Source organism: Syngnathus typhle, linkage group LG13 (genome assembly GCF_033458585.1).
Source record: "Syngnathus typhle isolate RoL2023-S1 ecotype Sweden linkage group LG13, RoL_Styp_1.0, whole genome shotgun sequence".
Taxonomy (NCBI): Eukaryota; Metazoa; Chordata; class Actinopteri; order Syngnathiformes; family Syngnathidae; genus Syngnathus; species Syngnathus typhle.
Window position 1 is genome coordinate 9,272,299 of NC_083750.1, and position 16,512 is coordinate 9,288,810.

At 48.9% G+C, this 16,512-nt stretch overlaps 1 protein-coding gene across 13 annotated transcripts in view; it reads left to right on the forward strand.

Annotated features, from left to right (window-relative positions):
- Window positions 1-16,512, forward strand: part of LOC133165520 (partitioning defective 3 homolog) — a 45,488-nt gene that overhangs the window by 8,689 nt on the left and 20,287 nt on the right. For all 13 annotated transcript variants that reach the window (XR_009717612.1, XM_061295247.1, XM_061295248.1 and 10 more), the window contains exons 3-11: window positions 5,898-6,081; window positions 6,780-6,973; window positions 7,050-7,193; window positions 11,211-11,305; window positions 12,313-12,396; window positions 13,444-13,569; window positions 13,867-14,240; window positions 15,783-15,922; window positions 16,269-16,397. Coding sequence is in view for 12 of the 13 variants with exons in the window: in XM_061295247.1 (XP_061151231.1) it covers window positions 5,898-6,081; window positions 6,780-6,973; window positions 7,050-7,193; window positions 11,211-11,305; window positions 12,313-12,396; window positions 13,444-13,569; window positions 13,867-14,240; window positions 15,783-15,922; window positions 16,269-16,397 (1,470 nt within the window). In the remaining variant the exon portion in view is untranslated. The remainder of the gene's footprint in view (window positions 1-5,897; window positions 6,082-6,779; window positions 6,974-7,049; window positions 7,194-11,210; window positions 11,306-12,312; window positions 12,397-13,443; window positions 13,570-13,866; window positions 14,241-15,782; window positions 15,923-16,268; window positions 16,398-16,512) is intronic.

Consider the following 16,512-nt stretch of genomic DNA (forward strand, 5'->3'; position numbering starts at 1 on the left):
TTGTGTGACCCCTGACAGCATGTTCATGTTTTCCACGTCTCTTGCTTGTTGTCTTCATAGTAATTCCAAAATAATGCGTATTCATTTTGACACAGTTCCATGGTAAGGACTAAAAAAAAAAAAAGATTGCTGATCAAAACAGCAGCGCCTAAAGCATGATTTTCTGTGGTCGCCACGTGTTCGTGAACCGCGCCCGTTCTTGCATTTGTGTACCTCTGCCGGGGATGTGCCCAGGCAGGATGACAATTAATAAAGCGTAACCAGGCGAGGCGCTTGCATCAAGTGAGAAAGTGAGTTGTTTTGACATGTTGTGGATGAGCTGTGAGTTCGCCTCCTCCTGCTGCTGCTGCCGCCGCACTTGGCCCTCAGATCCCGGCGGGTGAGCATGGGGGATGACCTCATTCCTTCCACGCTCGCCTTCTTCCCCTGTCCCCCCCGCCCCCCTTCTCACTTCTTCCTCCCCGGCAGCCCCCTAACGAGAACAAGATGATTACGCCTTGCCAGGACCGACCGCTCGTTGCGATCGATTGTGCGCACAGTATTATGCTAAACTTTCGCCACATGTGCTATTGATCATTTTTAGCTCTCACTTCCCACATTCGCTCTTTTTGTGGAAGGCCCGGTTTGGCCGCTAGTGGATCATTTCCTCTGGCTTTTATTGCAGCACAAAAAGTTTGATGTCATCACTTGGAATGAATTGACTCTGGAGCAGTGGCGCCACCGTGAGTTTTGGGATGAAACATTTGGATTGGCCTGAAATGGATAAAACACGTTTTGTTTTTTCCAAAATTGACCTCAAACCCAGTTTCATGAAGCAGAGTGAAATTTGATATTAGCAATAGACCCAGCAAAGTCATTCTTCAAGACCGACAGGAAGTCTGCTCTTTTGCTTTGAAGCAGCCATTTTAGGCTAATTTGGCAATTTGCAGGCTCCTTCAAAGCCAAACTTGTCCCATTGGCTTTCTGGTTTTTTTTTTTTTTTTTTTGCTTGTTTGTTGTGAAAACTCAGCCCCAAAGCCTTTCCAAGATGAAGTTTGGTAGGCATGTTCTCAATCATAATTGGACCCACAAGAAACTGGCTTGCAAGCAGGTCTTTGATTTAATGTACCAAGGCAGCAAAATAGCATCAACTGGCACTGTTGCCAAAGAGGAGGGCCGCAAACCACAATCATTTTAAGCCAGTTGATTTTGTGCCCCTCAGATACTGCAGACTTCTCGGCTATTTTGTGTACGTTCCTCCCTTGCTGTTAAACATCGTTTTGGGTCGGCTCACTTCCTTCTGTGGTCACTCGCATTTTTTTTTTGTTGAGGTCCAGGCCACAGCAATCCACCACAAAGCCCGACACCACCGTACATGGACATGAGTGAGACGGGATGTCACATTTCAACTCCTCTATAAGGGCCAAATACTGAAATGTTGCCAACGTCATGACTGATGGTAGAATGCTATGGCATCATGGTTTCCTTTATAAAAAAAAAAAAAAAAAAACGGCCACGTGCAGTCGTCGCCACATCGTAGCAATAATTTGGAAAAGGTCGAGTCTCCTGCGGAAACGTGGCTGAAATCCTCTTGGCCGAGCTGGTTCCTTAGAAGGAAAGCTTGCTGCGCTCCAATTCTTCTGTGCTTTTTCTTGTCCAACATTGCCCTCTTGTGGACGTGTCGGGGCTGACACTGCATAATCGGAGGCGATGTATCTATCTCCCCATATAGTCTTGTTTTTCCTAACATTGGCCATTTTCTCTGCTCTGCTCAGTGTCGAGTCGTTTCTGCTCTTGTGAACATTATCCAGCCCAACATTTGTCACCATGATGTCATTGCCTTGCATTCGTTGTTCAACAGTGATGGCATCACGTCTTAGGTCACTCCTGAAGACCCAAAAGCCCACACCTAAAACTCTTGCAGGGTAACCAATCACTGGGTGTTTGTGAAGTTCATGTGTTTAGTCTGCCTGGAGGGAGATGAGGGGCCTCTCTGACTTTTCTGTCGATCCCTTGTTCGCCACAAGGGGGCGGGGCAGGATCACAGACCATTGTTACTTTTGCCAGCCACTCACCACGGCTCTTAAGACTTTAGGAGACTGTGGTTGGAAAAGCTAACAAAGTGCTCGTGAATGGACCTCAGACCTCCCTGGACTTCCACTCAAGCATTCCAACAGGAAGAAGCTGCTCTCACAATAAACTTATTTGACTGCTGACAGTCAAAATCTTGACTAATAAACTCAACCGCCTCTTTGTCCTTTTTCCATCCTCCGATTGTGTTCCAGACACTCAAACCCAAACAATCCATCCGGGCGTTCCCATAAAGACGTGTTTTGATAAGCACGTCTTGCGGTGCTCCGAAGACGACTCGGCTCCATTTTCCTCCCCGCGTTTATTTTACAACAGCATTACTCTGAGCAGGCAGCTGTTGCCAAGGAAAACATTTTGCCTGATGTTGTGCAAGCAGGCTTAAATACTTACACACACACATACACACACACCACAAAGCTGTCACAAGTGGACGCGTTGCCAGATATTGCAATTTTGGATTCAATCCGTGGTATTCTTGAAATCAAGCGCCCGTGCAATTGAGATTGCAGCTCCTCAACGAGGTCTTGCGTTCGTCCCCCTCCTTCGCTCCCGTCCGTTCTTGTCACTAATTGGTCCATAAAAAGAGGAAATCCTCGTAGACATATTCAGTCCTTGCAAGTCCCTCTTTGCTCACAAGATAAATTGCCCGTAAAAGTGACACGACACTTGTTGTCCACTGGTGCCCCCCCTCCCTTTTCTCTGTGGGGACCTTCTCTCGTCTTCTCTGTGGTGGTGTTTGGTTTTTGGTTTCCTTGGACATCTGGGAACGCGTTGAACTTTTGCGAAACCGATAGAAAGCAAACGCGTCTGGCGTGTGTGTCAAAAAGCTTTTTGGGGTGAAGGAACTGATGCAATGTTTTTGTAATCTTGGTAACCACAAGGGCTTAATGAGTTTCACTCTCACGGGAACGTTAATGTGGACTCTTAAAAGAGTTTAGACAGAGTCCATCTGATGGTGAGGGTTGTGTGCTGCCAAAAACCTTCTCACTACAAACAGCGTTTTGTTGCCGTATTTTTGTAACCCGTTGACTTGCATGTTTCAAGAGCTTATCATTTGGATTCATACAGTAGCTGCTTCCAGATGTTAACATTTATGGAGACTTCCTCCCTTCTCTGTGTTTCTGTCTGGCCCTAACCATCCATCCAAACACATTTTCAGAGCGCAACCGAACCGCAGCGTGCCGTCATCCGACCGAGGGAAAACGGTGCCCACGTGCCAAGTCCAAATGCCGCATGTTCCCCAACATTGTTTCAAGAGGTGACGCGATTTTTCTAATCAGACCGTCAAGTATTCACGTTCCCCTGCCAAGACCGGGTGAGGACTCTGCAGTCTGTCGAGTTGGACTCAAGCCTCCTGGAAGGCCGAGTAGATCCGCAAAGGCTGGACTGTGAGAACATGTTTACAAGTCACAACCGCTCTTCTTTCCAGAACCTCTTGCCCCAGAGCTCACTTTACATCCTCCAAATGCGAAGCACAGCCAGAAGAAGGCAAAAGGATTTTTCTCCAGCGTTTGCTTGCATGTTTGGAGACACATTTTGTCGATGTGTGCTCTTCTCTCCCAATGCCGACTTTGATGTGACAGTCGGAGCTGTTTTAATGAGCTTTGAGCGACACTTTGTAAGCTGATGCTGGGCTCTTAAGCTTCTTCCAAGGTTAGAGTTCATGTTTGGGCAATGGAGGGACGAGCCAACGATACCCCCTAAGTCCCGTAACAAATCGCTTATCCACAGTCCCTTGCCCTTAACTCTGCAGATCCTCAGCTTATTGCAAATATCCTCACGCGTGAGGAATCGTCCCTGCTTGGAATAGCATCCGTTATCTTTAACGCCGCGGCCCACCGTGAGTTATCACGCCATTTGAAGGAAACGACTCCTCGGTGAAATCAGCAGCGTCTTAGATGGAGACAAAAAGACAAATGTGCCATGGGTCTTTTTGGGTAGAAGTGTCTCTGGTGAGTAGATACAAAAAGATCCTCTGCCTGAAAACACGCAGGAGGGCTTCCATTTTGATTTTCGTGTCACCATTTCAGGCTCAGTTTGCCCATTTCCGTTCAAGCGCTGTGCATATGTGATAAATCCCACAAATAGTTGACTTTAATTGTGTTGTTTTGTTTTCTTGTTTATGAACTGTGGACAAGGTTGCAGTAGTGAGGCAAGTCCAAGTCATCGCATTAATCTTGTCTCCGAGCGAGTTTGCCTCCAAATGCTATTAAGCGTTGGAGTGCGGGCCGACTTAATTAAACGAATACATCAACGCTCTCGCCACCATCTGCGTGTTTTTTTTTTTAGAGCAGCGGCGCCGCCTGCGACGTGTTGATTAGCTCTGCAAAAAAAAAAAAAAAAAGGTAATTGAAGCACGCAAGCTAAATATAGCCAGGCGGGCAGCACGATTAGTGATGATGGCGCATGATGCGCGGCACTCGTTAGTGACTCCTCCGCTAGCTTGGGCGCCCACGGAACGTCCACATGTTTCCTCTTCAAGTACTCAACTTTGGACCGCTACGAAGTGATTTTCAACAAAGTATACAATCCTTCCCGTAATGGTGTAAATAATGTATCACAGCCTTTTTAATTGCTCTGTAAATGTAAAAAGCTGCCCGGTAATGGCTTAGCATCGCTGGCAGGCCACGAGAACAAAAACACGGAGGAGGCAAAGTACAACAGTTGATGTCCCGGTTTTTTTTCCCGTCAAGTGGAGTTACACAACGAGTTGACACTGAACTTTTGGCAACAGCTCGTATAAATAACGAACCCAAAAGCGTGTCGCGGTTTCTGGCGTTTGCGAGCGGTCCTGTCGGGAAAAGTAGGAAAGTTTGCAAGTGCGCTCCCGCGGAGGTGTTTAGAGCTCAGCCAAAACTTTTCTTCAGTTAGGCAATACTTTGACTTGCTTGCCACCAATTGACGATTTTTACCTTTTGATTTTTACCTTTTGATTGTCACAGAAAATGCATTTTCTCCACCTTTTGTTGCTCTTCCTATGGGAAAGGTCAGTGTTTGCTTCCGTAACGTTTGATAGAATGTTATGAGGAGCAAAGCGAGAAAGGCCGTTTTTCTTTGGGAGGTCATGAAACACCCCCATGTCACACCAATTGGACTGATTAGCCACTAATAGCAAGCGCATGCAACATGCGTGTTGTATGTCTGCGACTATTTTGGCCTTTACGCGGCTGCTTAATGAGGCCTCACCGGTCACGCCCCCACCATTTGTGCAGCGTGTACACACATGCACCCATCTTGCACCTTTTATTGGCCTCATTACATTCGACTTCAGCTGACTTTGGCTCTAATGTGAAGTGTGCGCCTATTTTTGACCCTAATGAGATGAATGGGTCGTGATTGTGTGTGTGTGTTCACCTATTTATGTGTGCACATATTGTAACAAGAGCTTGTCCAGCAGGCTATTAAAGCGCTAATGTGAAGTTAATGTCTAATGTGCTGAAAACGTCAACAAATATTATGGTCATTTGTGTGTGTGTGATGTTTAGGGAGCAATCACATGGCCAAGTCAGAATAGGAATGTTTTTTGACACAACCAATTTCCACGTAGCCCTCTTCTGCCTTAGGTTGCCAGAGTTTAGAGGGTTGTACCTCAACAAAGCCAAGCTGGCAACAAGCTAGATCGTATTTTCCGGCGCCAAAGTGGCGCTTCAATCGTGCTGCTTGATCACCTTCCCGCTAATTGCTGAACATCGAAGTGCTGGCAGTCAGAAGCTAACGCTGATCGTGTTGTTGGCTAAAGCTAACCCTTGCAGCTGCGCTTAGCTTTTGGCTTTGCAAGATGTTCCAGGTAGAATGTCCCCTTGACCGTCTTTGCATCTTCCCCGCAGTTAATTGCCATCTACGACGAGCAGGAGCCCCACCATGGCGGCGACGGCACCAGTGCCAGTTCCACGGGCACCCAGAGCCCGGACCTCTTCGCCACTGCCGACCTCGCGCCGGGCGCCGCCTCGGCCTTCCAACCCTACCAGGTGGCCAGCGAGATCGAAGTCACGCCGTCGGCCCTGCGCACCAGTAAGGCCCGTTTGGCGAGAAAACATTCCGGGAATTGTAGTGTCGAGCTGGCTGACCGCAGCAAAGCTCTGCATCCCAGCGCGGCGGCTTGCCAGTCCCACGCTCCCGAGCGCTCTTGGACTTGACACTCTTGAGCTCGCCTTTGGAATCATTCCAGCCGGGTGCTCAAAACGAAGACAGTTTGTGACACTTCGACATAAATCTTGTTTACTTTCCTTGCGCAGTCGGCCAGAAACGGACGTTTTTTTTTCAACGTCGTCGACATGTCTTAAAAAAGAAATTTAGGGTCTTGGTTGTGGTTTGATCAGCGCTGCCGTTGTTGGCAGGTGTCTTGTTTGGAGCTGGGCCTCCCACACGCAGCCAATTTTAAACAGCGCGATCACTTTGAACGGGCGGCTCGTCCCTCCCTCGCACCATTGAGCCCAGTCCAGCCCGCCGCCTCGTTAGACGGCCGTCCCTCGTCGTGGCGTGCCGCCCATTACTTGACTTCAAGCCCCGGTCGCAGTCTTGGCGTATCGGATATTGCCGTCGCGCGCGCTACATCTTATGCGACACGGACGTCAAGACCGTTTGTCCGTCTTGCTACATTTAGAAGCATCGCAGCAAGCACCCGTCCGCATTATGACATCATGAGCGTCACATCGAAGCGTGTGTGGAAAAGGGAAGCGCTATCAAGCCGTTTTTGTCTTTCTCGTGAGACATGCCCCTGCACGTCCGGCGCAGCAGCGACCCCGCCCTGCTGTGCCTCAACGGGCCGTTTGGCGGCGCCGCCGTCAATTCGCGAGTCCAAGCGGAAGAAGCTCCGTCGCGGAAGACCCCTACCCGATGGTCCACCACCGCTGGCTTCCTCAAAACCCGCCACGCCTCAGGCACCAATAGCCTGGAGAGGAAGGCAAGCGAGCGCAACACGTCCTCAGGTTAGCGCAAACTGGCATTTATTTATTTATTTATTTATTCATATGTGGCAGGGTAAAGTTTCGGACACGTACCGCAGCCTGCCAAGGGACGCCGGCACGTGGGCCAATCAGCGAGACTTTCAGAGGGAGACGGCACGCTCCTCCCTCAGTGCCAAGCACCCCATGGTGGACTGCTGGCTGGAGAGGCAGGAACAGGTATGTGTGTATCGCTCGCCCTTTGACTCATTGCCGTGAGAGAAAAGGAGAATTTCCAGAGAATGGGGGGGAAGCACATCACGTCTTTCTGCATTCATGACCAATTGCTGCCCTCACTTTTTGTGTGTGTAAAAAGTCGCACTGCACCCAGAATCACAAAGGAGGTCGGAAAATGACAAAGTTCGTCACGCCAGACTCCAAGCGGTCTTCGCTTTGAACGAACTCGTCGAGGTCGGCCGGGGTCTTGTGCTCTTGTACAGTTAGTATAGAAAGATGTTGAACAGGTACGGGGGGGTCGCCATGGCAACAGCGAGCCTTCACCGCCACTGCGGAAGAATGCTATATATAATTTATATCCACACATAAATATATAAAAGGATTTGAGTGTGGCTCAGTCCTTTCAAACCTCGCCGTGATTTTCATATTTGGCTTTATTCAAGCCAGCCCACACACACACACACGCACGCATATGTTAAGTGTGGTCACCTTGCACCTTGCAATAACGCATATGTGCGTCCTGGACTATTAGGAAGCAACGTGGTCATCTGTCATGGTGGTCCGGCGAGGGGAGGTGGCGCTCAACTCACCAGGGATCTTGTTAGAATGACACGCTGAAGGCCGACTGCACACACACACACACGCACGTGCACACGCACTAGGAACTACAAGGCTGCGCACATGGATGACAAATATGCATGTTCACACATGGCCAAAATGCTCCAGAGATGTGCGCGCGCACTCGGCCTTCAGTGTGTCATTCTAACACACACAAACGCACACATTCAGAGGCTAGTTAGGAGAGTCGTGTGCATGTGTGTGTCCCTCAGGTGCACCTTTAGCAAGCGAAGTGCTCATAAATCACAACCAGGGTTTGTTTAAATTGTGTGTGTGTGTGGGGGGGGGCATAAATTGATGTTTTACTGTTACTAAGAACATGTGTGAGCAGCGTTGTGATATTTTGCAGGGGTGTGTGTTTGTAGGAATTGATTTTTTTTTTTTTTTTTACCCAAACATCTGTATAAGTTGATGTCCAGTAGGTGCTGCTGTGGAGCTTTGATTGTGATTCAAGTGTGTGTGTGTGTCTGTGTGTGTTAGGTGAACCCATTTGAATGAACGTCACTTAGGATTAGTTGTGTTCTTTAGTGTGCAGCTGTACCAAGGTGATGCAAGTGCGTGGCGGCCATGTTGCTTTGAACGCCGCGTGTGCATTAATCACCCCCCCCCCCCCCCAGCTTGTTTGCGTCTCACCGCTCGCTCTGTGTTGGCTCACGCTTTTGCAATTCTTCACGTTGCCGGGAAGCCATGAACAGAATGCCGATTGCATCTTCTAAGCAAATAAACGGCGCTTTAAGTCGAGCAAAATCTTTGCATCCTTTTCCGCGCATTCTGCCTGTAATGAAATTCATCGGACGCAGAGGTTCAACTTTTAAGTGGGACTGCTGTTGTTGTGCCATCTTTTTTTGAGTGGCCTCCTTCTGCTTACTCCAATAGTCTAGCCGATTGTGAACTTGACCTCACTTTCGTTCTTCACCTCGCAAAGACATGAAGAGGCGCTCTCCCGCGCTCGCTCCGTCATCTTTGATCTAGCGCCGGGAGACTTCTCCTCTTTCCAGCTGCGAGAGTCTCGATCCACCTCGGAGATGCGAAGAGGAGATCTGAAGAAGTCTAGCTGGTCTCGAGGGAGCGCACGCGACCCCCAGGGGCGCAAGCAGCGACCCCTTAGGCTGCGAGCTACACTCAGCAAATCTAGTTAGACCCGACACACCTGATCGCTGCGGAGCAGATGGTGCTTGTTAAAAAAAAAAAAAAAAGTCATAATCCACCTGTTCTGATTTTCAAGAGCGCGTTAGTATGAGTGTTATGTTTAAAAAGAGCTTATCTTTCTCATTGTGGCTTTTATTGCCAGACATGCAATTGCACTCAATGGGAGTGCTGCATAGTCTTTTCCATATTAAAAAAATATAAGTTTCCCTTTGGCATCTGACCGAGTCCGGCCATTCGAGCTACATTTTGGCCGCAAACTCCGTCCGGCCGGTTGCGAGCGACAGCCTGTCAGGGGCCACACAAGCAGGCCGTGCTCGCGCATATGGCGGCCCCTCTGGGTCCTAAGTTACCGCAGTGACGAGTCAACTCCATAAGTCAGGGAAATCGGGCGGATTTATGAGTTCTTTTCTTGGAATGACGTTTGAACGTTGGTTGGAAGCCCCTCTGCTTCTCTGTTTGCGTCAAGCAGAGGGCCAAGTAGTCAAGCGTTTGGAAAAGCTCTCAAGTGTGTTGATTTTGAGGATATCGCTCATGGTTCTTGTGCGAGGGACACATAATGGGATTGCAGTATCGATGAAGATGATGTCACCTCGCTAGCAAGTTGTCGACTTTTACGCTAGAGACAGACAAGCGTAAGTGCACAGACGGATGGAGGATTGATGTGGTCACAAATTAGACGCCAAATAATGTTTTGAACCGTCAGCACTACTGCAGCACGTCAGTGTGACTTATTGGCCGTGAACGTCAGCGCGTCTGCCTCTCATTACTTAAGTGTCTTCAAGGCAGCCGGAATTGATGCGTCTGTCTTTGTCGCTGTGCGCGTGCAAACAGCAAGGACTCGCATGTGACAAATGGCGGCGTGCTCGCAATTTCAACATTTCTTCTTCCAAAACGTCGACATAGCCGACTGACGGACAGATAAAATACCCCTGACGTCTGAAGTTCAAACACCCCCTGAAGTCTTCTAGCTACCTAACTTTAGTCGTGAAACACAGCTAGTTAAGACGCCGCGCATACAATTGAAACCAATGAACCAATGATCCAATCAGCTATACGTCCGGTAAAGACAAGTCCACCAAGGAAGCGTCTACTTCGGGCATCCAGTTTCCAGCGGTGCATATCGCCGCACGCATCCACATCCATCTCGATGTGCCCGTGCGGTCAAAGTGCCAGGAACCGTGCCTGTGCCGCACTTCATTAAATCGCAGCGGCGCTCTCAGATGCACACACACACACACGGCGGGGCCACTTTATTTAGTGCCAGAGACGGACCTCAGTGGATTCGGCTATTAATCTTTAATGAGGCTCGGGGCCACGGTGCTGCCTGACCGCCCCGCCCTCCCCGCTCAGGAAACAAACAATGACTTATGTGGGTGAAAAAATAGAAACTACTCCTCATAGCCGCCCGCCGTCTCCAAACGCCGTCATGAATTATTCACATCTGCTCAACTGGAGCCCACCTCCTGGCAACGGGAACCAGAAAATGCCATGTCGTATAACGTTTTACCCCCCCCAGTTCAGTAGGTTTGTGGACAGGCCCCCCTTTCACACGCAGTGGGGAGTACCCCAGCACCAGAAAATCTCATTCAAGACGACTTTTTGGAAATTACGGCTATCTTGGTAGATTTTCTCAAATTTGTGGTTAAGCAAAAGAAGGTTAGCGGATGGTTCTGCCACGGGTGTCAGGCTGTTCGCAAGTGCCCAACCGTCAGCTCCGCACCAGAGATGTCGGGAGCGTGCCGTGCCGTGATGAAAGCCCGTCTTGTTTGCTCTTTCCAGGAGATAGCGCAGCCACCCCACGCTTGCGCCCCCGGCTTGATAAACTGAGTCATGTAATTTTATTTTTTTTCGTTCCCATCAAGCGCTCTTTGTTTTAAAATGTTCATGAATAGTAATATCTCCCAGGGAGCTTTCCGCATTCATAAGTATCCTTTGATGAAACAGACTTCAGTCGGGTTTCAGCACTTCAAGGCTTTGACTCGAAATTGCTCGATGAAAAGCTAGGCTGGTTTTTGCCGTTTTATTTCTTTTTTTGGGCAATTTTCTTCACCATATATTTTCTTTGCACGATCCTATCGCGCAGATCATATTTAAAAAAAAAAAAACATCAACCGTACAGCATTTAAGTGACAAAGCCTTAAGAAATTAACATGAAAAAAAAGTTTTCACCCTTTGTGATTGCTCTGTTGCAAAATGTGAAGCACTAAAAGCATTTGTTTCTGTCCGGCCGCCATTTTATCCATTGGGCTGCAGGAGGACGAGGCACGCGAGCAAGAAAATGGCCGCATCGAACCGGTGGGCCGAGCCGACTCGTGCTCCGATCACGTCGTCGCCGCCGGGTCTCTTGGGTGAGTCTCTGACTTCCTGTCGCTTCTTCCAAGGACACTCGCTCTGCTTGAAGCTAAAATAAACAAATATAGATATTTGATATCATATATAAATACACCGAAATTGAGTTCACCTGAAAGTGAGTTCGTCGAGCTCATCTTTGGCCCCAAGTTTTTTGTGAGTGCGTGGAGCACAATAGCACAACAACTGACGCAATACCACAAAAGTCAATTTCCAGCTCGTCGCTCTGGCGTGGGTGCACGGAAGCGTTGCACGTGCCGCCGCTACTGATGTTATGAGCCAGTGTGTCTGCCTCTGGTCCTCTTTCTCCACTTTGATATGCAGCTATGCAATTGCTGTTATTATTGCACTTCCGACGCCCTCCCCGCCTGTCAACAAGCCCCCCCCTCCTCCCCCACAAAACTCATCACAGTTATTGTTCCAAAGCAGCGAGGCGGTCGGCTGATGTTGCGTAGCGCTCGGCTGCAGACGCGAGCGCTGGTTTTTATCTTTTTTGCCGCTTTGATCTCAACACCTTAGACACTATCGGAACATTGCAGGGAGAGAGGAGTGAAGGGAATGCGGACAAAAGTAACGGGACACTTACGGGAAGCAAAACGGAAAGCAAACGAACATTTCATTATCCAATTGACTGTTGAAGTCCTGCCCAAATCGCCTATTTCAAAAGTCGTCTTTTGTAATTAACACTTGCACTGGCAGAAGCCCAGCAAACACGTTTTTGCCGCTCCAGAATCCATTTGCAGAAGAAAACCTTGGAAGGCTTCCAAAGGGCTCCACTGCACATCGTTTTTGTTTGACTTCACTTTCAGCCTTGGCTTGCGTTTGTCATACTTTCAACACCATTTTACGTTGTAGCTTTTAATGATTTTTTTTTTTTCCCTTTTTGTTTTGATTTATGTCTACCTTCATCACATTTGCTCCTTTTTCTGTTTGCCCACATGCTGTCACCCCCTCCCACCCCCCTGTTTTCCCCATCCGCCGCTCCTTCCCCCTCGCCTGATGGCAGAGACCTAATCAAAGTGGTGGAGGTGACGAACGATGGCGGGCCTCTGGGAATCCATGTGGTGCCTTTCAGCGGCAGGGACAGAAGGTAAAAATGATCCCTTCCGGCCGGGCGGGAAGTCGCTTCCTTGACACGACAAGAAATCAAGAATCACTGCAGTCGTTATGCTTTAATCCTGCAGAAATATTAAGTGAATACAATCCCATGCTCAGTTCTGACTCCCCCAAACAACTCAAAGAATTTTTTTTTACCAATACAGTGAATCCGTGCACACTTGTGGCGGCTGCCGTTACCCCCGTTCTGCCGAACACCAATTCACACTTTGAGTGAAATCGCCGCGATTTCACTTCTGCTTTGAATATTCCCGAAAAGGAGGCGGAGCCAAAACGAGACAGCATCTGCGAACCGGGTCAGGCTGGGAATGCTATTGCCCTTTTCACGGGATGACTCAAATCACGCTAAGAGCACACTTTATTGGGAAAATGTGTGATTCCAAGATGAGGCTTCCATCAAGCCAAGTGGAGGCAGGCCCTCTTCTGCAAATCCCATTGCCTTGCCGCTCCAATCCAATCAGCCGCAATGTTTCTGAACTCTGCTGCCCGTCCCGTAATCACGTTCTCATTTCGATTGCATTAGAAGCTGGCGCCCTGTTTTAAACTCTACAATCTACTCAATTTTCAGAGGTGGCGCACGCCCAGAGAGGGAGCGAGGAAAAAAAAAAAGGAAGGGGCTCGGTTGCTAGGTGGACAAGATAGGCTGGTTTAGGTGAGCCACATCTTTGCCCGAGTTCCCTTTCTGGCCGCGTAATCCGCCGAGCCGAGTGCCTTTGTCGGGTGAAGCTAGCCGCCGAGCAGCTTGCCCCAGCGGATTGCAAGCGTGGCGCCTCAGGTGCTTCAAGTTGTCACGCCGGGAATGGCAAACCTCAGCTCCGATGCCAAAAGTAGAAACCGGCAAAATCTCAAATATTCCTTATTGTCAGAAGACTCGACAGTTTTGCTCGCCTGGAGTTCACCAAGCAGAACCACAACTGGCTTTGAGGCCTCGCTCCAGTTTTTTCAAATGTTTGCGGCCATTCATTTGCTAACGTGACCTTCCCCTTTGCGACCTGACGACAGCAGTGTTGCCCCTTTTCAGGACTCTCGGCTTGTTGGTCAAGCGTCTGGAGCGAGGCGGCAAGGCCCAGCAGCAGGCCCTCTTCCAGGAGAACGACTGCATCGTCAGAATCAACAACGGGGACCTGCGCAATGTCCGCTTTGAACAGTACGTAAAGCCCATGGCTTTCCTCGCTCCCACTTTTTTGCCTGGTGCAGCAGCCTTGCGCTTAGTCAACCTTTCCCACTGCCTTCCCGAAAAGGAGACTAACGGACGCTCCGTTTAAGGAGATGGATTTAGAAGCATCCATAAGGACCTACCTACTTATCACCAATCCTAATGCCTACTTTGAATCTACTTATCAAACTACTCATGCCAATCAACTGAGCTATTTCAAACAACTTAATTGCTATTTTTCCTTTTAAAGCGATTGAGAGATTTTACTCCTGTTTTGTCTCCACCCAGAGCCCAGAACATGTTCCGCCAGGCCATGCGGTCTCCCGTCATCACGTTCCACGTGGTGCCGTCTTCGGTAAAAGCCCACTACGAGCATCTGTCCCAGGCCGAGAGGAACCCGGCGTACTCGTCGGGACGCTTCGGCGCCGACTTGGCGTCGGCCGGCGCGGCGGAAACGGCGCCCCGCAGGATGTCCCGACGTGGCTCCCACAAGCATCCGGATCAGGCGGACGGCTACCCGCCTGCCGCTCACCCGCCGGCAGTCTCCGCCGCCAAACCTCCCACCGGACAGATTCACTCGCCGCAGAGGGGGGCGACGTCCACCCCCACGCCGGCATACAACAAGAAGGTCGGGAGGAGGCTCAACATTCAGCTCCAGAAAGGTATGGGCAAATCACAAGCACATACCGTCTAGGTATAATGCTAACTGCTAGCGTGCTCACTGGGTCCATTGTGTTGATTTGTGGACATTTTGTGCCGAGGTGGGGAGAATGCTCACAAATAGTAAGATGGCAGCCCACTGAGATAAAAATGAAAAAAAAATAACTTTGTTTGAATTATTTTTAAAAAATTAATTAGCTCACTTTGCGTGTACTGATTCATTTTTGAATGGTAATATTTTGGGAACTTTTCAAATCTTGTGGGTGGTGTGTGTGTGTCTCCCAAAACCTGAATCCAAGTACCAGAAAGCAACAGGTGGGCTTTCCAACATTGTTTTGCTGCATGGAAATTTGGCGTGGCCTTTGATGGACGTCTTGGCACAGGTGGCGGGTGCGCATCTCTGCCAAAACGTCAGTCGGGGGTGCGGGCGTTAAGCTTGTTGCTTAGCAGCCGCCCGCTGACTCCCAAACCCCCCCACCCCCGGCCCCCTTCTCTCATCCGTGACAAAAACACAAACAGCTGCTTCTTGTTGTTTGGTGAAATCTCCTCACGGTGTCCTCTCGCTCTTTCTTTGGGCGGCAGACGTTTGCCGGGAGATTAGCGGCACGTCTCTCAAGAGGGACGTTCGCCTCATTTCGTTTTGTTTCCACTTAATCCTACTGCTCCCGGCGCGCATTCTTTGTACCTTTGAGTCCTGCAAGAGGTATAAAGTGAAGACGCTGCAGTGGATCTCAAAAGTCTACACCCCCCCTATAGAATCAATGAGACTGATATACAACTTTCCTCCATTATGGCTTGGAAAATCTTTCCTCCTCCTTACCGCACATTTTTAAGTTTGTGTCTTATTGTCTTGCACCAGACTCTTGTCTTGTCTTAGCAAAACAATGTGGCAATGATTCTCCTCATGGAATTACAATGACTTATCACTTTTCTGAAAAATAGTCTCTGGACAAGTTGCTAATTTAGCTTCTGGCTGACCTTTGCGTCGTAATTAACATCCACTTAGTCCCAACTTGTTTTACCCCCCCCAATTCCTTCCCAGGCACAAATACAAGCGCAGTCTGGACAGGATGGAGGCTTAGTCATCATTTCCTCTCTACCTAACAGTCTTTGCTTAAAAGCACGCCCCCAAGGAGAACTTTGAGAATTCAGCCCCCAAAGCTGCTTTTTAATAGATAGAAATGAAATGTGGGAGATGTTTGTCATGAGAGGAAAGACGTTTTGTTCTGTGAAACAAAACAAAATGTCTTTCATTTTATCTATTTATTTATTTTTCCAGACCAATTGCTACCAAAGTTGTTCTGTACACTTGAAGGACATCCCGAGGTTCCTTAAAAGATGTGCCCTAATATTTTGGTCATGGTAATTAGCCCGCACGACGAGACTCTGTCGCGTCCACAGAGCTGCACGGGAAATTCTCATCAAACAAGCGTGCTATGATTGTCTCCGCGACATAAATATTCCCTCTGGGTGAGGCCACTGTGTTTTGTTTAGTCTGGAGTTGGTGGTGGTCTTTCAGTGGACTTCCTGCTCTTACTGTGCAGGGCCAGAAGGTTTGGGCTTCAGCATCACGTCGCGCGACGTGCCCATAGGGGGCTCGGCGCCTATCTACGTCAAGAACATTCTCCCACGAGGAGCCGCCATACAAGATGGACGCCTTAAGGCCGGTGACCGATTGCTCGAGGTGAGGAGGATGTGGCACAAAAGGAGAACACTAAAGAACACTGCTCAGCACAATCTGGAAAATAAAATAGGTATTGTGCAAGCTTATATTGGTCAAACCTTAGGACAAAAAAAAAATCTGATGTGCTCGAGATAAAATTGAAGACAATTTGAAAATAGTGTCAAAATATATTTGGGGCCATGTAAACCCATTGCTGATGAAAAGTAGGCTACTGTTGTGAGTATACCAGGCACTCCAAAAAACTTGATTCATGATTGTCTTCTCCAAATAAAATACTTTTTAAGATGGAATTGGAATTGTTCTGCACAAGCGAGGTCCAGTATTAACAGATATGGCCTGTGCTCAGGTGAACAGCAACGACCTGAATGGCCGCAGCCAGGAGGAGGTGGTGGCCATCCTCAGGGCCACGCCAATGGGGGGCACCGTGGGGCTGCTGGTCCTCCGCCAGGAAGACACCTTCCTCCCTCAAGAAGCGGTTCGTCTCTTCCATTTGAGCTCTGGCTTGGCACAAGAGTCGTCCACTCGCTTTGAGTCCAACTTTCAGGAGAAACAACCTTGTGCTCTTTTTTTGCGAGGAGCAAACTAGCTCG